This window comes from Zeus faber (genome assembly GCF_960531495.2).
Source record: "Zeus faber genome assembly, chromosome: 20".
In the NCBI taxonomy this organism is placed as follows: domain Eukaryota; kingdom Metazoa; phylum Chordata; class Actinopteri; order Zeiformes; family Zeidae; genus Zeus; species Zeus faber.
In genome coordinates, this window is record NC_137207.1 from 11993619 (window position 1) to 12016228 (window position 22610).

The window sequence follows — 22610 nt, forward strand, 5'->3', positions numbered from 1 at the left end:
CCACTGTCCCATCATCGATTGGCTCCGGAATGGAGGGAGGGAAAGAGGGTGAGAGAGCGAGCGAAATGGAGAGAGAGAGAGAGAGAGAGAGAGAGAGAGAGAGAGAGAGAGAGAGAGAGAGAGAGAGAGAGAGAGAGTTCGACTGCCCACCACCAGGGGTGGCGTGTACGGCGGACTGGGAGGGCAGGCGCTATCGACGGCCCTCGCTGAGTTTGACTCCAACGCCCGAAACCCGGCGATGTTCGGCGTCCCGCGAGGCGAACGTTTGAAAAGTCCATTTCATGCTGCAAAGCTGCGCCGGGGCTGCGGTTGATTCGATTAAAAGTGTTCGAAAAAAGCCGCACAAATTCACTTCGGGGAAGGTAGATTCCAAGGGAAAAAACATTTTCTATCTGGATGAAGCTGCCAAGATCCTACGGCCCCCCCCCCCCCCATCTGTGTTGCGATACGTCTGGGCCTCCGGGGGGGGGAGGGGGCTTCCATAATAAACATGAATTAATTTGACTTGAATTTTGTGTTTTAATTACATTGATGATCATACAGTATTACCAGTCAGTTTGGCTTGAAAAACCGTGAGTTGTGGAGAATAGAACTCGATATTTCAGTGATTTCCACTGAGGGATGGTGGGGTCCGCTCATCATCATTAATCTTGGCGAGAGAGAGAGAGAGAGAGAGAGAGAGAGAGAGAGAGAGAGAGAGAGAGCAAACATCAAGTTCAAGAACGATCCCTTCTTTGTCTTTAAAATTCCCTTCATTTCCTCCTTCCTCCCTCGCCTTCTATTCCTCTTGCTAATTTCATTCCTCTCCTCTGTCGTCGTCCGCCCCCCCCCCCCCCGCCGCCCCCCGCCCCCTCTCTTCCCCTTCGCCCGCCCTTTCTTCACATCTCCAATGATTTTTCATCCATCCTGTCCATTTTTCATTGTGCCCTCTAAATCAAATTGTCTCCCAAATTTCAATACCCTCTCGGCCATCCTTTGTTCTTTCCGTCTCCCCTTCCTCCCTGCTGCCTCGTGGCTCCCTCTTTCCCCCCTTCCCGGGCCACGCTGTCGTATTGCCGGCACGTCGGGTCTCTCTCGGCGAAGGACGAGAGAGGGGGAGAGGGAGAGGGAGAGGGAGAGGGAGAGGGAGAGGGAGGGAGGGCGAGGGGGAGAGGGAGCGGGAGAGAGAGGGAGGGAGAGCGAGGGAGACTTCGGTGTGTCCTGCCACTCCTTTCGCGCTCGTTGCAAAGGCGAGAGGGGAACCAGAGTTCAATCTTTAATACCTAATAAAACCATGATGAAAATTGCAACCAAGAGAATCTGTGTTTAAAAATGCAGCTTATATACACGGAGGTACAACATTCCGCATGAAATATTAATGCCTCGCTGGTAGCCGCTCGCAGGTTGATTATTTAGTGGGCCTCCTATCGGCATATGCTAATAAATAGACGGCGGTGCCATGTGTGTAGGCCCCCACTCAAAGTGCTCTCCGAATTAAAAATTGATATTGCTTGTGGCCCTCACATACAGAATCACATACCCAGCGCCTTGATAGCCGCACTTCAGCGGGGCGTGCGCCCGCCTTCCTCCCCCGCGGGGGCGGGGGGACCGGGATGACTGCCGGGGCGGGGTCGGAGAGGAGGCCTGGCGACCGGGGCGGCGCCGTTATCGGGGAGATTAGTGGCGACGAGCGGTGACCCCCGGCCCCCGAGACGACGCCGCCGCCGCTGCCCGACCGGCCGCTGGTCGTCCTGCAGTTTTTCCTTCCGGCCCGCGCGTCGGCCCCCCCCCCCCCGTGTGTTTTGATGGCCGGATGAGGCCGCCGCGCGCACGGACGGACCCTCGACGTCCCCATTTGCCTCCACGTCACTAAGCCTACAAGTAACGGGGGAGTCGTGGTGCGTTTTTTTTATTTTCTTTTTACTGAACCGACCTGGGGTGCGGATAATACGCTGCCTGGCTTACGGCCGTTGTAAGAAGAAGTTGGGCCGAGGATGTTTTAATTTCCTGCGTTGCTCGCCTGACATCCTTATTTCTAACTATCCGTGTGTGTGTGCGTGCGTGCAGGCCCCACGCACCAGGCCCCCGGAGTGCCAGTCGTTCGTGTCTCCAATGGCGTCTCCCTGAATCCGAGCGCGCTTCTCCCCCTTGCTCCTGGCATGGAGGAGGCAAGCGTTTCCCGGAGAGGGCAAAACGCGGCCAAGTCTGCTCTCATGTGGCCACCGCGAAGAACTACACCAGGAGCAGGCTCCCTTTGCGGCATCGCCCTCCGATTGGGTCGGCTGCACGTTTTGACGTCACGTTGGGTCGCCGCGCACCGGCGTCATTCGCGATCTCCCGGAGGCCGATCGAGGGGAAGGGGACTGTTTGACGGAATGACAGGGAGCGCACGGCTTACAGAGCCTTTTCTGGACTGAGTAAGACCCTGACGTGAGAGGAAGTAGGCCGATGTTCTAGTAGGGGGAAATAAATCTAGTGGAACGTATTGATTGGGGAAATTGCATTTCGATGCTCTGAAATGCTCTTTACTTGCTATCTGCTCGTTGTAGGCGCAATGCAGAGAATGAACTTAAGTCGCTGTCCCCGTCGTGTAGCCATGAGGCGTCGGGGCCCGCAGGCTGGCAATGTTGGCCAGTAATTAAACATTTTTAGATGAATATATTCATTTTTATTTGTTTTTTTCTTTGTCTTCTTGGACTCGGACTTCTGCTGTTGTATAACATATTTCCCCGCAGGGATGAATCGTATTTTACCTTACTTTACGTGATTGTGTCTTATCTAATGACTTCATTTTACATGGGTGGAAGGCGGAGAGAGGCGGGTCCAGTGTCTATCTCTATAAGTCTGGAGTGCTTAGAAATAAAAAAAATTGAAAAAATGTGATGAAGGTGCTCTTTTATGGCGACTATGGTCTGAAAGATTAAAAAAAAAAGCGCTCATATTGATGACTATATCTTAATGAAATTCTTAAAAAAAAAAAATGGCCATGTCACACAGATGTTAACGGGTAGGCTCACTATTCTAATTACACAGACCTTGTTTAAATGTCGGTTCCCGTCGTTTCACGACATTCAAAAGTTCATAGCGCAACCTCGCAGAACGTGCTGTCACCACAGTGCCGCAGCTCCTCGCGGTGCTCCAGTGCAGCCCCGATGGGGCAAGCATTTTAGCCGAGGGAAAAAAATGTAATCTTGTTTTAAAAAGCAGGAGATTCACAATATACTCAGTCAGTGTGTTGTCGTTTTTGCAATAATTGCTGCATTAATATTACGTTTTTCCCGTGCTGCCGACAGTAAGTGTTTGGCTCGCCGGTTGATGGGGATGGGCATGAGGACGGATTGGTTCAATCAGTCTTTATACCCTTTATCCACGCAACACAATCTTTACACAAGCTTATAGCACTTTGAGGCTATCAACGCAAATGTGAGTGCGAACATTATTCAGCCAAAGAGCGGCGGATTTTTATGATGAAACCTCAGAGAAACACAGCGGTGTTGTTGGTGCAGGACATTGATATCACACTGAGTGATGCGGTCAATACCGGCGCACAGACTTGCTGATGCTGTTTCCAGCCATTTTCGCTCCCTCGGTTCAGCCTGGGTGGAATTCTGCTGCGCTGAGGAGTTTCCCGGGGCCCTGTTTCCGCTGATTAGCCCCTAACACACTAATCTATTCTCATGTCTTATTTATACCCCTCCCGTCCAGTATTGGAGCTTCCTGAAGGGGGGGGGGGGAAAAAAACTTTCTAAATCACATCACGGCGTCTCCATCAACGTATGAGAGTGGAAAAAATGGAAAGAAAAGAAAGACAGACGTTCTTTTTAAAGTCTTTTGGTTATTCTTCGCTGATGGGTGTTGCGTCGCCTGCCCCTGCGGCTCAATCTGACGAGTGGTTTCGTGGCCGGGGGCCAGGGTTTGGAGTTTTTTTCTGCTGACGGGCCGGAGAGCGCCGGGTGTGTCCTGCTGGGGTTCGCTTATTTGTCGAAAAATCGGTTAGGTTTGGTCTGTTAAGAGAATAACTACCACATAATTTTTGTTTTGTTCGCAGGTCATTCAAAAATGCCAGTGCAGCACCAGAGACTGAGCTTCCTCCCATTGTGAGGCCTTGCTCTACAATTTGTAAATTGCCCGAAATACACAGGGAATTGATTGGTGTGTGTGTGTGTGTGCGTGTGCGTGTGTGTGTGTGTGTCTCCCTGCCTCGAGCCCATAGTAGAGTCGTTTGAAAAAGCGACCACCAGAGGGCAGTGTTTGTCGTTTAGAGTTTTTTGGCAGATGGCACAATTTCATACTGAGTGATTTGTGTGTTTTTGTTTTGTCTGTGAACATGTGTGTACTGGAACAAACGTGCATGAGTTGTTGTTTGCCAGAATCTGCGTGTGTTTGCACGTTAGAAAGAGACAGACAGACAGACAGACAGACAGACAGGCAGGCAGGCAGGCAGACAAGCAGACAATCTGACAGGCAGACAGACAGGCAGAGAAGCACATTTGCCATCTGTGTCCTCGGGATCGGGTCCAGAGTTTGACTCGGGCTGAACCCTAAAGTCTAAACATTTTCTCCATCACATTCCACAGTGTCTTCTGTGAAGACTTGTCAGACCCAGACCCTGTGAAACTGCCACGCCCAACTTTTACAATGTACTGCACGCACACGCACACACACACACACACACGCACACACACACACACGCACACACACACACACACGCACGCACACGCACACACACTGATCATGGACGCTCAGAGTCATATCCCTCCTCATTCCTTTTCACTCAAACCCACTTTTTTTTTTTTTTGCTTAGCTTTAATGAATGCAATCCATATCCATATTGAACGTTCTTATGAAACAGTCGTACAGATGGGACGGGACGGGCGGAGCCGGGGGCGGCCCGCGTAGGTCCGCACATGAGGCATCAAGGCACCGCTGTGTCTGATTATTCTTCGGAGGGGCCCGATTCCAAACCCGTCACGTGGCCCTCTCTCACATCCTTCCTTCAGTCTTTCCTTCAGTCTTTCCTTCTAGCTGGGAGCGTTTGTTTTCCTCCTGAATCTCCGCCCGAAGAACTCGTCATAGTCAGCGCAAGACGAAGAATGACCCCTCACAGACGACACCTGGATGGAAACAGAGCTTTGGTCCACTGGCTGCATTTGAAGGCCCCTTGGAAATCTAGTGTGATTGGTTGTTATTTGATTCCGTCCACGTCAACTGCTAAGGTAGCTGATTATTTGATGAACAAAGATTTAGTGAAATGTAGTATTTATTTGAAGAAGGTTTGATGTTTTTATAATACCATCTGATAACGTTTGGCAGCATAATGATATTAAAATAAAAATGAGAAATGCATATAATATGTGTTTGCACCCAAATTCTAGCTTAATGCTTTAATATATAGTGGAAATGTGCTATACGGTAAAATAAATGTTCACATCCACAATGAATACTGAAAGCATGAATTAATCGTTGCTAAGCATGGGAGCCCCCTATTGCAGTCATTAAAACTTAGTGGCAAGCGTTAAAAAATGGTCCCTGACAAAACCTGGTGGGCCTCCACATGGTGGTACTTCACACTTTTAAAAGTCACCGTGTCACACAGACCCTCTCGAAATTGTTTTTTGATATAAAGTGCAAATGGAAATAAAGACGTAACCATCAAAGGCAAAGGGCCCTATTGAGACAGGAATAAAATGTGAGCACAGGAAACCTGGTACTGGAAAGGCACGTTGCGCTGAAAACGAGACGTGCTAAATATGAGATCATGGCACAGGAGGCAAATGTAGTCATCACTACAGACGAGAAAATTTACCTCAGTGTTAAAAAAAATAAAAAATACAGGATGGAACATTCTGACACAAGGTGAGAGAAGGTCTCTGTGCCACGTCTCTGATTATTGCTACAGCACATGAAAAGCCGGAGGACAAAAAAGCATTTTCTCTAATCTTGTCTCATCAAGTATGAACCCGGCCACTAACAGTATGAGGATATACAGCGTGACAATGAATGATTTGCCTTGCTCTCGCTCACATGAACATGAACAGGTTTCTTACAACATGCGCACGTCATTAAACACAACAACCGGCAAAATGAAATGATCACAACCTGTCGTATGAAGCTGAAATATATTTCAGTTTCCAGTATCTTCCAGAGAACCAGACGAGGCTCGCAGGTTCACTTTGTCTCACCTCCGGCAAGCCAGCTGAACTCGAGCACAAGGGACTTCAAGGAGCATCTGACCCGGGCAGGTTCCTCTCCCTACCAACGTTCCCCCAGTCCATACCATAACCTTTCTTCCGACTCGGGAAACCCGCCCCTCAAACCTTCCTTCCGCCGACACGTTCCCCATAGCCGTTTGTCCTCCCGGGGCTACACCTCGCTATTTGGCTTGATCAGGTGTCCGCTGAAAGTCACGTAGGTGTCAAAGTCGTCGCTGAAGATGGCGTTCTCCCGCTCGCCCTTGAAGAGGCGGACCCACACCTGGTCCTCTCTCTCCAGCTCCAGCATCAGGCTCTGGGCCTGCATGATGGAGCGGTCGCTGGGCTGAGCGTACAGGACCACCGCCTCCCGCTCGTTGTGCATGACGTGCAGGTACGTCTCCTTCTGGTTCCACGTGTGCACGTTCAGGCTGAAATAGTAGATGCCCGGCACGTAGCAGTAGAACTTTCCCGTGAACATGTTGAAGTGGCCGTAGAGGTTGACCAGCTCAGTGTCGAACACCAGCGTCTGGTAGTAGTCGTTGGACTGAAGGGCTTTCTTGCGGCCCACGGAGAAAGCGGCGTAGTAGGATTTGCAGGGCTCACCGGGGCGACCCATGTCACCCTTGTTGCCCTTGAGTCCAGTTTCCCCCCACGGGCCCATCTGGCCGGCTTTGCCTGATTTCCCATACGGTCCTCGCTCGCCGCAGTCCCCCTTCTCACCTGCAAGAGAGTATTGCAAAATACGCGAAATCACTGAGTGATTGTATGGCGTTTACATCCTGGAAATATGTTTGTGCAGATTGTGTCACTATTTAGCTCTTGTGCCCAGGTTGCCTTTATTGTTCTACTCTAGCTTTGGGTGGTTTTGTAAGACATTTAAAAGTGGTCAGGTACTTACGTAGCTATAATTGCAAAGCGTGCTATTATGAGGCCAAAGGCACACATACCCAAATGCATCCCCTCATATACAACATCCAACCCACAAATACTTGCTTATTGCTTTCGTACGTAGCAGTAAAGAGCCACAACTCAAATGGTCCCCGACTGAACCTCTCAGATGACCTCAACAGATGAGGACCAATGGAGATGTCATACACACAGTGCATCGAGTGCCTGCGCTTGACGGTGTACCTTTGAGTATAGTAATGTTGATCTGTGGCACCACCTGGTACTGTGCATGGGGATGAAGGTGGTTTGTTCTGGCGTAGCGGGCGGGAGGCTCCTCTTCTGGGTCACAGCACCGACGACACTCTCTGACAGACCTCCGGCTGCACACAAACATTTAGCAATCAGAAATCGTAGCTGGTTCTGAACACCCGTTTATGGAACACGCGTTGGCGGGAACCTCTTCTTTTGTATCTACATCAAGGTTTCCCTTTTTTTTTACCCCGTACAGACTATTTGGGTCTGTGACTATGATTGTCTTTTTTTTTTTTTTCAGTCCATTTTGAGATTAGGATCTAACTTGACGTCTTAACATGCTTGAACAATTAATCATGACGGAGGTTAAGATGAAGAACCTGTCGCCCTGACGGTGCTCCCTGGGGTCCATCCTGTCTTCCCTGTTCTGCTGGGGCTCCGCTCTCTGGTCGGGGTAGGGGGTCCGGAAGGGTTTTGCCGGACACAGCCAGAGGAGAAGCAGAAGCCACACATACAGCAGACTCATCTGCGACGCCACGAGGAGGGGACACTCATTAGAAAAATTCAGTGTAATTACATTTAAAAAAATAAGACGAAACATCCACAATATGTGTATTGCGGATTGCTGCGGATTACTTGTCATATTACAAGAAATGTACTCTATTATTTTGACGATAATTACATAGAATACAGCTCTCAGAAGATGTTAATGGAGCTCCAACGACTCATTCCTGTGTTGAAGTTCTTTGAAAAAACATCCCATTTATTTGTAACCTGGATAAACCGTTTAGAAGACGGATGAATATGTCACGGCATTTGACATCATCAAGCATAATTACTGTTAATTGATTGATACTGATAATTACGTCAGCACGCTTGTTTTTTTTTTTCCCTCATTCCGGATTGGACTGAAGTAGCGCTTAATGGCGGCGGCTCAGCGTTTTACAGGGGATGTGGTGAACACGGAATTTGGTTGGTATTACGTGTTTGTGGATTATCGGGCTCCCAAACAGCTGTTTTCATCTCGGAGCATTTCGAGAGTTCATTTCCTGCGGCAACAACAAAAAGGAAAGTAGGCGCATGCTGTGGGTTCGAATCACACGGTTTCAAAAGTTCTGTAGCATCTGCAGAGGCCACGGAGCGTGTTCACCCTTTAATGAAGGAGCATGAAACACAAGCGGTCAAACAGAGCAGGATTCAAGAAATAATAGTAGTTATATGATAAACATACAGTATGACTGCAATATCTGATTGATTGATTGGTTGGCTGATTGGTTGGTTGGTTGATTGATTATTTTGATTGGGTGATTGATTAACATAAATTGGATTATAAAACTATGTTACGGAAAACCACAAACAAATAAAACAGTTGCATGCGGCGCATCGAGTGCTAAACTTGCTCAAAGCAGGCTTCCTTTGCAATTTGTCAGGCAGGAAGCTGTGTGTTTATATAAAGAGCTGGTGCTATAATAAACGGAGTGGGCCCCATGTTTTTGCACCGCATAGTCCCATAATCTGCCCCTTCAAAGGCAGAGAAGCTCATTAAACTGACCCTGATTGTTGCCGGTGCTCGGTTAGCTGGACAATAATCCCCTTCCGGTACTGGGGGTCCTTCAATCAATCATGGCTTTCCTTCTTTCTTTCTTCCTTCCTTTCTGTCTTCCTTTCTGTCTTGTGTAAAAAAAAAAAAATTCTCAACCGCTACTGCGATGTAAAGGTCGTACGTCTTCATCCGTCTTCCGTTTAAGTACATTCCTCTCAAACTTCCTTTTTGTTCAGTGGCGCGGCGGGTAACATTGCTCTCAGAAAGGCTTTCCATGAAAAACAACTCGTCGCTGCTGAGTGACTATCTGAAGAGCACAGCTTCATCTCGATGAGGGCAGTGGTCTGCTTTGAAGCACCAGAAAAAAATATATGTATTATTATGATTATGAAAAGCGAGGCCTTTCCTGTTGTACCCCTTCAGTGGTAAATTATACAGATATTATACGGATGACCCTCTATTATTGGGTCAAGTGCTATAGTATGAGAGCAAATGACAAATGAATAAAGAGTTGCCATCAAGCATTTTATGGCTCGATGGCAACAAAACAACAGCTACTACTGTAATTCTAGAAAATATCGATGCAATAGAGTGTGCATACAGTGTTAAGAAAAGGAGAGGGAAGGTTTCAACACAAAGGAAGGCAACGCATTAAAAGAGTCCCATTATGGGACCCATCACCCCCAGATGGGATTAAAGATTCCACCGAGGAACCAGGGAGCATTTGAATTTGACCCCTTCCTCCCTCAAGGCTGCCCTCTGGGGTCAGAATGGAGCTGTCCCATCTGGATTATTGGCACTCACTGCGAACGCACGCGCACGCACACACACACACACACACACACACACACATACGCACACACACACACACCCACACAGAAGAAATAGCACGCATTAAGATGCACAGAAAAAAATTCCCCTTAAGAATCTCCCCCTCAAGAATCCCTTTCACTAATCTGAAAACGGGATAATGACAAGGAGTCATGACCAATTTTGGCTTTAAAAGCAGCGTGTCTACCCAATGTTCAAACAACAAAGAATCAAAGTGAAGCTTAAATCAAAGCCGTCTGCCCGCGCTCAACGCAGCGGCGTAATCCTAGCAAGTTTCTTCTGATCCCACGTGTTAGAAACTATCACGTTTGAACGATCCATCGTTCATAAGAATCCAATAATACTTTGTACAGTCTTTACTGCGCACCTGAGCTGTGGGTTTTCAAATGTCTATTTTTCCAGTTTTTCCATTGACTTCCACCTCATTTAAAGAGGAGAAAATGAGTGCATACCTACCCTCCCTTTACTGAGTATGTCATTCTCTGTTCTGTTTGTTTGTGTGTTCAATCGTTACATGTGATCGTTCAGACGCTGCCTTCCAGTGCCGCCGTCAAAGGTTCAAATCCTAATTTTTTTCCCTCCAAGTCCTGTCCGTTAAAAACCGTCGGAGCACCCGGCCGAGCTTCGTAGGACTCAGTGGCTTGAAAAGATAAGTCGCCGGATGCGAACTCGAAGGTTCGATGGTTTTAAATGCGCGCCTGTGTCGGCCGGCTTTCAAAAGCTCACCTGGCACCGAGGCTTCAAGTCCTCCCAACACTAAAGCTCTCATACAACGGCTTACATCCTTGAGCCACCGAGTCTTATGCAGCTTGGTTGTCTCCTCCGATCATTTGATTCAAGGAACGGGGAACAGGCCTTGGGCGGAAAATCGGAGCGGGGGGGGCGCTCGAACCTGTGATGTAGTGTCATGCCATCCGGTCGCCTTCGTGCTCAGCCCTGGTCTCCGGGCACTTTTAAACACTCTCTCGTGTTTCCAGACATGGATGGAAAAATCAGGACTTCGGGAGTCAGAGAAAAAAAACATCCACTCGAATTCACAAGGGTCCAGGCAGTTGCCTAACTATGCCATATGGAAAGACTACCTGTGCTCCCAATCATATGAACAACAACACACATTTTAAACTGTATAATACATAGAGTTGGAGGCGAATACAAATGTGACGCCTATCTCACATAAGTAAACATACATAACATGCTTCCTCATACCAAAGCTGTTGTATTAGATTCCCGTTCATCATAGAGTTTACAGAAGGAAGCCAATGCAGGTCCCTTTTTTTTTTTTTTTCTAAATTGTAGTAGAATTTCCATCCTGAAGACAAGACACTCCTTGTCCCTACTGTAAACCTGTTACATAAATCTGTTACTTCATGGAGGTTATACGACCATGCACAATTATTGAACTCAGTGGCTCCCATCGTGGTCACTGACATGGCTGCCCAGACCAGTACCAACAGTGCTATGTTTAACAGCTGCAACAAACGCTGTGGGTTGAAAGCATCTTTTGACTTCCTGCTAACGTAAACCGGTCAGGATGTAGGAACGAGGGTGAAAGATTTCGTCCTCGCACCATTGATGCTTTTATTCCAGTGCTCGTACGGTATAATTTGTCCTACTTTTTGAGCCATAATTCAGCAGTTTTTGTAACCGGTGCGCCTGCAATTTTGGGGGGCAACAATATGGCATCTTTGGAGCTCTGTTAGTTTGTGAGTGTGATTTGAAAAATCTCATATCAACATACTGGCAATTAGCAATCAACCAAATATGACTCACCATTGAAGCAGCATTTGTCATGTGATTTAGCTTTGAAGTTAATATCCTTTTTGATATTTAGTTCCTGCTCTCTATTGCACTCCTGATTTAAAAAAAGGAAAGGGTTGATTATCCCTAAACCCATATTTTACTACCTTATTGTTCTGACATCCTCCTGTAGCAATCTAGCAATTTGCATCTCTCCTTGTCCCTCCTGACGATTTAAAAGCCAGAGCAACGTGACATGGTCACGCAATATCATAAAACCCCAAAATTTGAGGTGACGGAAGCTTCTGCTGATTTGTATAGTTTCAGTCCCATTCGATTGAAATAGCCAAATAAAAGCCTGATGACCGCACATTTCTCACGCGCCTCAAGGACGTTCCGGCTTTAAAGTGGAGGAGAGTCTCTGTTGTCCAACCTTACAGAGCCTAATGAAATTCTATAGCATCACACGTCAACAGTGCACGCCGGCTGCTTTGAAAGATCCGCTCGCACGCAGCCTTCAGAGCGCATGCTGGGACCTGCCCATGGAGTCATGATTAATGTGTGTGTGTGTGTGTGTGTGTGTGTGTGTGTGTGTGTGTGTGTGTGTGTGTGTGTGTGTGTGTGTGTGTGTGTGTGTGTGTGTGTGTGTGTGTGTGTCGGGGGGGGTCAGCGTGCCTTCATGTGCTTCAATGTAACATGCATCTGGTTAAATCTCACAACTGCATAATTCTCTATATGGTTGTGTGTGTGTGTGTGTGTGTGTGTGTGTGTGTGTGTGTGTGTGTGTGTGTGTGTGTGTGTGTGTGTGTGTGTGTGTTCTGATAATGATCATGGATTTCTGTGTGCGTGTAGCCCCACCCAAGCCCACAAGTCTCAGTTCCTCTTACAGAACTCCCATGGGTCACTGGGATATTTTCCGGCCCAGTGCAAACATAGTGAAAACCACATGGGTTTGTCAGCACGTCCACACACTTGACTATTGTAAATAAAATGCTGCATGAATTATAAACTATGAATAAATAATTCTGCCCCTTAATAACAGATTCCATTGAAATGGTCGTCGATAAGCCAGGTGATGACTCATCGGTTGTTGACGTGATAGGAATGAATTGTCACAGGCTGTTGCCTGAGATGTAGTGCCCCACTTTGAAACACTAATACGATGGCAGGCCGCATGAAAGGCAGGCGGGAGACATCGGGCTAAACCGAACACAACAAGTGGGGCTCACGGGTCCCCAAGGTCTTGCATGGTGTGTTTTCAATAACACACACCAGCAGCCACGGGCCTTTCATTTGTTTCCTATGTCCGCTTTTCCGTGTTGTTTATGTTTATAAAGTTGCATGCCATGGCAGTCAAATAGGCCAATGTGTGATAGCTCGACAAAAGAGGATCAAAGTTAAATTCATTCATTTAACAAATCGAGATTTAACTGATTATATCTCTTTTGTTGATGGCCAGTGTAGATTCTGCATTGGCCTTCAGTATAAACTCACCACACAGCACCCTAGACTCATTAGATGTCCCCCTAGACTCTCTACGGCAACGGCAGGAGGTGTAGAGTTCGATGTCAAAGTGACTCACAGGATAGCGCTACCATCATTGAATTAGAAAGAACCGAGGATGTGTTGTCTTGCAAACCGGTTAGCACAGGGACAATAAAGCACTGACTCCCCGCGGAAAAGCAGGAAGCCAGAGCACGCAAAGCGGTCTAGGGCAATACCCCGAGACTCCCCGCCCCTTATCCCCAGACTAACTACAGGACGTGTTCCCTAGGCTCAGCATGTGTACTGTATCCTTACACGCACTGTTCTTTGGGAAAGCAGTGTTTCTACTCGTGTAGGAGAAGTGGTTTCAAGTGGAATATTCCTTTACAAATTGACTTATACCCAGAAGCCACTTGTGGCTTCTTCTCCAGTCACCCGAGACTGTACCTCCAAATCAAACCTCAATAACACACACATGTGCATATGCATGTGTGGAGACTGCACACACCTGTTGCGAGCCAATTCCATGAATACTGCATTGGTGCTGCAAGGTAAGAATAGCTTATGTATTCAGTAATGTGCCCGCAAGGCAGACCAGAGCCGAGTATTTTTATTACACTGAACACCATCCAGACAGCCAAACCATACCATAGGGATGTGGCTTGATTATGCAATTCTTAGCCGCGCTGCAAATTTTTCCACCCTAATGTCGCCCTGAGCCTGGGTTCCAGTCCTCCCTCTCGCTCTCCTTCCTCTTCTTCTTCCTCTTCTTCTTCTTCTACTTCTTCTTCTTCGTCTCATTCCCTCAGTCAGTCAATCAGTCACTCTCTTTCTGTGCGTCACTCTGCTGATCCACAGGCAATCGCACACACACACACACACACACACACACACACACACACACACACACACACACACACACACACACATAGTTCCACTCCGGAACATTCGCTCAGGATATGAGAGCTTTTTTATTCTCAGCTGGACGCTGCCATGGCGTGTGCAAAGAATTGTTCCCTGAGAGTTTCCTCCCTCACCCTCTCGGGACGCTTTATCTCCCGTCTCCCCTTCTCCTTCCGCGGCGCTCGGAGGAAGCCCTTGAAGGGGCCATCTAAATCACCCAGGAAGGTCGTAACCATAGTGCACGTGCGGTCTTTTTTAATCCGCCCGCCTTGTTTTCCCGTTCTTCCAGGCCAAATGATCGCCGGTGGTGCGAGGGGAGGGCCGGCCGTGGGCCCGGCCCACGCAGGAAAAGCCATTATCCCAGGTCTCTTAAAATACATCACATGATAACTGGCAGATGGGAATGGGTTTCCGGCTGTGTTTTAAGGACTAGCGAGGAGATAAAGAACAGTCAACACCTGTTTCCAGTTTCAAGCAATCAGTTCCCCCATGCTGCCGCCGCCGCTGCTACCACCGCTGCTACCACCGCTGCTACCTCGGAGGTGCTTTTGCCCTGCGACGTTTAGTGCCGATGGTCGGAGTTTGTCGCGTCGTCTCTCGACGCGATCGCTCTGTCACGAGGGGGAGGCAGCGGCCGCACGGGGTCCCACATCTGGAAGGGATTCTGTGTGCGCGCACTCGTTTGTTGTTGCTGTTGTTGTTGTTGTGTGTGCGTGTGCGTGCACGCTTACTACTGCCGTGCACTGGCTTTCCAAGCGGGGTCTTGGAAACGTAGAACACAAAGTAAGACGCCCGTGCAGGGGTATCTATCCCACACACACACACACACACACACACACACACACACACACACACACACACACACACACACACACACACACACACAAACACGATCGCACAGACATAGCACATACTGTACAAAGCTTGGACAAGGTTAGTCTCTTTTCCCCCCGATATGAATCACTGTGTAAACATTAAAGAAGACAATGCTTACTTTTATTGCCATCCTTCCGGAGCGGTGCAACCTCTCCTCCTTACGGTGGGAGATAATCCTCTTGACTCTGCAGCAGCGACAGTGAGTTTGGTTGGCTGTTGGTTGGTTTGCTTTGCTTTTCTTTTTTTTGGTCCTTTAGCCGCACTGTTTTTTTGTTTGTTTTCTTTCTCTCCTCCTGGTCCCTCTCTCTCTCTCTCTCTCTCTCTCTCTCTCTCTCTCTCCCGGGATCCTGCCGTCGGTGTCAACCTCCGCGGGTCACGGTCAATCTCCTCCCTGCCACTTCCAAACCCCCCGAACCCACCCCCACACACACACACACACACACACACACACACACACACACACACACACACCACCCAGCCCACTCCGCCAAACAAGCGGAGGAGCGAAGGAGAAGGGGAGGAGGGAAAGCCAAGCCAAGGCAAAGCCAAGCCGAGCAAAGCGGGGAGGGTGGAAAAGGTCGGTGAACGTGGGAGAGGAAGAAAGAAAAAGCCGGAGAGAGGGGAGAGCAAGGATGAATAGTTTGGAGGAGGAGGAGGAGGTGGAGGAGGAGGAGGAGCACAGAGTGCATCCCTGGGCAGTCGGGGTGGGGGGCCGGAAGGAGCAAAATAAGACGGAAAAGAAGGACCCCCGTGGGTGGATTTATACATGTCTGTGTGTGTAAGTCGAGGAGGGAAGAAGGGTGGGAGGTGTGTGTGTGTGTGAGGAGGGTGGCTCTGTGGATCTAGAACTTAGAAACAAAGCCTCAACACCGTTGAAGCCGACGTGGTCTTCCCAGGGAGTGTTTCGACAGCTTGAGTGACATAAATCTCTGTAATCTAATCGCTGCCCTTGGTGATGGTAATACAACTTGCGTTTCAACATGGACGTGACGCATCGTTTTGGAGTCTGTCGGGGGGCCGCGGCCAAGTGTTTGGGATGGTTGTTGACTGAACTATATCCCTCCTGTTCTGACACATTGGTCGATTGCGTTCTGAAAATATGCAATATGCAAATCTTGGAATCAGAGGCCGTTCATTTCGCCAAGTACATGAACAGGTGATTGGTGTAAAATGCTTAGCAGCCTGAAAAGATAGGAACAGGAATAGCAGAATGTACAAAAACAGCCAAAATCTCCAGATAGCCAAAAAAAAAAAGACCAGATATACAAAATATATATGTATATATCTAAATAATACACAATGCATGTTTAATTTTATTACAACAGCTAAATAAATTATTCTGTGGTGACTTTGTCAATGCTACTTCCGCCTATGAAGAAAATTCTGTAGCACATCTTGTCTTCAACTATTTAATATGATATGCTGTCCATCAACAAATGAAGGAGAGCCAAAATATATATTTTGTGGTTTTAATTATGTTCTTTGAAAAAATGTTTTTGTCTTATATTTATTTATCAATTTTTATATTTTATATAGTAATTATATATATATTTATTTATAATTATTATTTTTTAATATATATACACTACTCACAAAAAGTTAGGGATATTTGGCTTTCGGGTGACATTTATGGAAAATGTAAAAAGTTCACGTTACAGTGATATTATATCATGAAAGTAGGGCATTTAAGTAGAAGCATGCAATGGTGATTTCCTCATCTCAAACTATTTATTGAAACAAAAGCCAACAACAGCGGTGGGTTTACCACAACAAAAAAATGTCAATGTCTCAATGACTTGTCATGTGCCCTTGAGCATCAAGTACAGCTTGACAACGACGTCTCATGCTGTTCACAAGTCGACTTATTGTCTGCTGAGGCATGGCCCCCCACTCTTCTTGAAGAGTGGGGGGCCTCTTCTCCTCAGGTCATTGAGGTTCTGGGGTACAGAGCTACAAGCCTCTACACAGCGACTCAGCTGATCCCAGAGGTTTTCTGTGGGATTCAGGTCTGGAGAAAGTGCAGGCAACTCCATTTCAGGTACCCCAGTCTCCAGCAGCCATTCCCTAATGATGCGACCTCGATGAGCTGGAGCACTGTCGTCCATGAAGATGAAATGAGGCCTGTGTTGTTCATGCAGGGGCACAATGACTGGATTAATGATGTTATTCAGCTAGTATGGGCTTGTCACTGTACCATTCACAAAGTGTAGGGCAGTTCTGTATTGACTAGACACACCTGCCCACACTGTAACACCACCACCACCATTAAAGGCTCGTTCGGTGAGAAAAGTGGCTGATGCATAGCGCTCTCCTTGACGTCTCCAACATCGTTGGCGGCCATTATTTCTGATCAACGTAAATCGACTTTCATCAGAGAACAGCACTGAGGCCCACTGGTCCCTCGTCCAGCGTAAATGCTCCCTGGCCCGTGCAAGACGATGATGGCTGTGCCTGGTGGTGTGGTCAGGTACCCTTGCAGGTCGTCTAGCACGCAGATCACGCTGATGTAAATGGTTTCAAATGGTCTGACGTGACACTTGGTTGCCTCTCACCTCCCTTTAATGTGCCTGGAGTTGAGTGGCATTCATCATCCGGTTCCGCAGGGCACTGTTCACAATGAAGCGCTGATCAGTGTGGGATGTGGCCAAAGGACGTCCACTTCTATGCCGTTCTGTGACTCTTCCAGTGTCTCTGTATCTCTGTTGCAACCTGCTGATGACACTCTGTGACGCTCTAAGCTCAGTGGCCACTTCCCTCTGAGAACATCCTGTTTGAAGCCTCACAACGGCGAGGGACTGTTGATCAGTTGTTAGGTGTCGTCTTGGTCTCATGATGTCAAAATGTGAACAGCATGATGAAGAGGACTGTTTAAATATCAATTCTAATTGAACCAGGAAATGTATTGGTTGATTCATGGATCAAACACCTGTTGTGAATTTTGCTGTTCAGCTGTGTAAAAAGTACTGAAACATTGCACAGTTGGACATGTGCGTTCAAAAGTTTAGAGAAGGTCAAATTAAGTTCACCTGTAAAGGTTATAGTGCATTTTAGGTTCATCCTGAAATTTCACCCGAAAGCCGAATATCCCTAACTTTTTGTGAGTAGTGTATGTATTTTTTATGTACAAATTACTCTTACTAATGAGAGCAAATTGTCAGGAAGAATTAAATGGCATATTTCTGTAGCTGTAAACAATGTTGGTAAGATTTTCCATCTGTGATCATCCAAAAATGTGTATTTATTGTCATTATTTAATAACTATTACAAGCTGCTTGCACTAGTGTGCATGGCAAAAGTGAAATAACAGCTCCTGTTATCCAAAACAGTATTGGACTCACAAATCCAAAATTGTTGGTGCTTTATGCGAGCCCCTTCTCTTTTATTACAGGCAGTTAGTGTGGGGATAAGTGGTTGTCTTTCGCAGGATTTCACTCTGGGCCAGGCCCTGTGGATCCCCAAACTCGGCCAAGTATGGAATCCATCAGGAATTAGTTTTATGTTGTGACATGCTGAGCATAGTTGTATCTTCCAGACGTTGCCAGAAGGGATCAACAGCTGCTGTTGATGTTACATTCAGTGAGGTGTAAGAGTGGCTCGTTGGAAGTTTGATTTAATAAGCTATAAATCTAAATAATGTGTCATAAGAAAGATGCAAAGTACTTTGGATGGTTTGATACAAACATTTGAAGAAGATGGCGCTTGGATGAGTTTACTTTTAAATTCACATTATACAAATAATACAGAATTCAATAAATAATACATAATTCAATCAATAATACAGAATACAAAATACAATAAATAATACAGAATACAATAAATAATACAGAATTCAATAAATAATACAGAATACAAATTACATGGCAATATAATAATACATTAGATATTATCTATCATTGGATAATCTAAGCAGACTATTACTTTTGGATTACCTTGTCCATCAATGTCATATTTAATACTAAATTAGGAAAAAAAGGAAAAACAATCCAAAATTGAAATTCCAAAAAGGTTATAAATATATATTTCATATTTAACTGTAAGAAAAACATTTTCAATGTGGAGTCTTCAATAAAACCGAGGGTAAAAACCTCAACATTCTTTCAATGAACCCTTCAAAATGTCTTTCAGTTAACCTTCCAAGGGTAACATAAGCGTTATTATGTGATTATTATTTATTCATTGCGATCCCAAATACATTTTTCCAAGAGAGGCCTGAGAACAAAATGCAAAACGTAAAACACAGACAATACAATTCAGTCGCATATGACATGAAGGGTGACAAATGAGGCACAAGAGCGGTTACGTACAAGATGTTGGGGGTTTATATCATATTATATTATATTATATTAAATTATACATCATATTATATTATATCATTTTATATAATATTTTATATTATATTATATGAAATTATATTATATTACATTATATTATCTTATATTATATTATACTATATGAAATTATAATATATGAAATTATATTATTTTATATGAAATTATATGAAATTATATTATATTATATTATATTAAATTATATTATATCATATTATATTAAATTATATTATATCATATTATATTATATTTTCATCTCCTTGTTTAGTAAATCTGGTACTAACATCAGGTAGACCACTAGATGTCGCCAGAACTCCTTCAACATCGTCCCTTGAGCGACAGTGAAAGGGTTAAACTACAACGGATTTTACGCGAGTGCGATTCTCAACGGGTGGCTCGCGCGGCCGCCCACGGTCCTTGAGGAATTGTCGGGGACCTGGGTTTTTTTTCTGTTCGCTTAAAAACGTTTTTGAATGTGGGGCGGTGGGGCGGGGTGTCGGTCCGTCGCCGTGGGGCCGCGATCCGGGCCCGCGGTCCGTGCCTTGCGCCCGTGGCCCGGGTTCCGTGCGGGCGGCTGCGTCTTGTGCCTGCTCCACGGCCCTCTGGCGTCCCTGGGGGCCCGCGGCCGCAGGGCGGGGTGCCCGGGGATCTCCTGCAGCCGGGGTGTTGTCCCCGGGGCTGTCGTGTACACTCACCGGTGGACATCTTACACACACACACACACACGCCCGCACGCACACTTGCACATGCACGCACGCACGCACACTTGCACACACGCAACCCCTGCTTGGAGTGCACCCCAGCAACCGGGGGCGCCTTCCCCCTTTCCTCCCTCATTTGCTGCCATAACTTTGCCAGGACGGGACCAGTTGTAGTTCCAGTTTTCCTGGACCTCACCTACTGTTTCTCAATGCACGTTGTCGTCCGATGTTCATGTTTCTGTGTAAATGTTGTTTGTTTCTGTGTCTGTTTGTCTCACCCGTGGTGATTCTCCCCCTCTCGGAGAAGTGATCAGTTGTTTATAGATCCAAACATGACGAATAGTTCTGCCAAGTTTCAAGTTTCAGGTTCCAGAGATTATTTGTCACACACATACACATACGGTCGCGCGTATATGCAGTGAAATGTCATGACACCCGGTGATTACGCACAAGCTCTATGAGCTCGAAAATGATATACTATTAATAATTATAAAATAGGATTAATTGTCTGTGTTGTGTTAAATATACATCTAAATCCTCCTCAATGAAACTTTACCACAACTTACCTCCAGTACTTAGCTCACAGAGTAGAAATCCTAACAACAAACTGTGCTCTTGTCATTCTACAGGACAGAGTTCTTGCGGCAGTTCTTGATGATTCAGGAATGAATAAAGAGTTGCACCGCAGGTTGAGAACTTGAGCTCCTCTTGCAGACTAACTCTGTCCTGGATGCAAATGGCATTCAAATGCTCTGGTGTTGTATGCCCAGCATGCTGACAGCACAGGTTTGAATAAAAACAACCAAAAAAAAAAAAAAACATTTTTGAACTGGTTTTTTTTCCCACAAAGTATCTCACTCTATAATGAATTTTATTTTAATTTCAAGGTTTGCACTTTTTTTTTAATCAGCAACGTTTAAGATAGATGCAATCTACATCACGTGTTATTAAAGGATGATCTACTGTAGGTATTTTGTTTTATGTATTTTTATTTATTTTTTCGGTCAACGTGCCAGACAGGCCCGTGTCTAGCGACCTTGTGGTAATAATGTGGTAAGTAACTCCTTCCCAATCTCACCCCATCTCACTTCTTACATCTGTTATTGGTTATGATTGTTTAAGTGCGCTGCTAGGTGATTTCTGCAGCGTGTGCGTCACCAGAATCGGTATATTTCCACACCGGGCTCCACCGCGAATAAAGCACATGTTCCCTTTCATATAAAATATTGGCCAACGCCTGTAAAATCTGGAACGCGACAGATATCGCACGTCGGGAGCCCACTTGAGGATCCGATCACGGACACCGAAGGGAACTCGCCCGGTGCGTGAAGTCAAGCGTTCGGCTGAAATGCAGATGGCAGTCAGACGGCAGCGCCGCCTCCCCGGCGCTCGCTGCAGCGGGACTGGGCCAAAGCCCGTGGACTCGCGCCGAACGGGACGTACCATCCGCCCCACTGATCCAGTTCAGAGCGGCACCGGATACAGCTTTGACGGCGTCAGGTGCGGTGCCGGGCGGGCGCGGGCCCCGTGGCTCGACACGCGTGCGTCCGCTCGAACGGTTTCCGCCGTTTTCCCGTGCGTGCGTGCGCAACGCGGGGCCGACCTGAGGGCGTTTGTCTACGAAACGACGCGGCCTCCAACGGTGAACGGATCAGCGACGCGCGGAATACGAAATCCCGAACGGACGCGTTCGTGTGTTTTTCTACCTATTCGAGGAGATAAAGCAGTGATAAAATAAAGTGGCATTTAATGTTGTTGTTATTTCATTTCATTGCAGTGCGTTTTTATTGTATTTTATTCTATATATATATATATTTTTTATCTTATTCTATAAGGGTTCGACTTACTGTATGTATTACGTTTTAGGAGTCAGTTAGTCGGTCTATCAGAAAGGAATTCTTTACTTTTATTTCTTTTTTTTCCCCCCTAGGACATATTGTGTGCTGTCACCGGGTGCGTTGCATTACATTTCACTGCGTATATGTATGAAAGTGTGTATATGTATGTGACAAATAAAAAATCTTGAATCTTGAATCTTGTGAATATTATAATGATAATGTATATTATGATATATATAAAACACTAATATAATATGTGTATTATCACAATGTAATAATAATAATAATAATAATAATAATAATAATAATAATAATATAAGATAATATGAGATAAATATCAGTGTAAAAAAACAAAGTCCCTGTGCCCGGGCTTCCAGTGGAGCGTTGTGAAACACGTGCGGAGCGGATTACCCAATCTAAACAACAACAGGCGGCCATGTGAGCGGGCCGAGCGCTCATCTGATTGGCTGCTGCTCGGCCAATAGGAAAAATCGCTGGCGCTCTTCAGATTAGTGGGCGTGGCTTGCGGGGCGGGGCGGAGGGGGACGACGGAAACCGAGTCCGGACACGAGCGGGTTGCCCGGCTCCCGTTCACCCCGGTGTCCGGTGACGGGGCCCGCCTGGTGTGGCGTCTCCGTCCGACGACGGGAGGAGGAGCCGCCGAGGAGTGAAAAACGTAATAAACCGCAGGTGTTTCTATTGCCGCAGACACCAAGCAGCAGGGGTGGAGGTCGACCGCTCAGTCACGACGCCCCGGTTTTCAGACGCCGCCGCTGTGCGTGCGAATAAACATTACGTGGATCCGTTGGGACATCGCAGCGGCGTCAACGCGAGCGAGTGAGCGGAGACGCCGGAACCGAACGGCTCGCCACCGTAGCCCCCCGTTACGTTACCGCGTTAAATGACGTCACAGGGAAATCACGTCCAACCGCGATTCGTGGCAGTAAATCGGTCGCTGTCGTTTAAAATGAGTCGAGCATTATTTTGAACATTCTATCAACAATCTTTTTTTTTTGGGGGGGGGGGGTATAACTGTATTTACTGTATATATATAT

At 46.6% G+C, this 22610-nt stretch overlaps 1 protein-coding gene across 1 annotated transcript; it reads right to left on the reverse strand.

Moving 5' to 3' along the window:
- Positions 1–4783: 4783 nt before the first annotated feature.
- Positions 4784–15092, reverse strand: c1qtnf1 (C1q and TNF related 1). Its single transcript, XM_080021850.1, has 4 exons — positions 14807–15092; positions 7694–7839; positions 7305–7441; positions 4784–6893 (listed from the first exon to the last, which is right to left on the reverse strand). The coding sequence occupies exons 1-4, from the start codon at positions 14816–14818 to the stop codon at positions 6343–6345; spliced, it is 846 nt and encodes a 281-aa protein (XP_079877976.1). The 5' UTR covers positions 14819–15092; the 3' UTR covers positions 4784–6342.
- Between the last annotated feature and the right edge of the window lie 7518 nt (positions 15093–22610).

Bases quoted from the DNA above. Each gene is read 5' to 3' on its own strand.
- c1qtnf1 (XM_080021850.1), bottom strand. The intron at 7,442-7,693 runs GTTCTTCATCTT...GTTTGTGTGCAG, and splicing joins GAGCACCGTCAGGGCGACAG to CCGGAGGTCTGTCAGAGAGT. The intron at 6,894-7,304 runs GTACACCGTCAA...ACTCTCTTGCAG, and splicing joins CAACATTACTATACTCAAAG to GTGAGAAGGGGGACTGCGGC.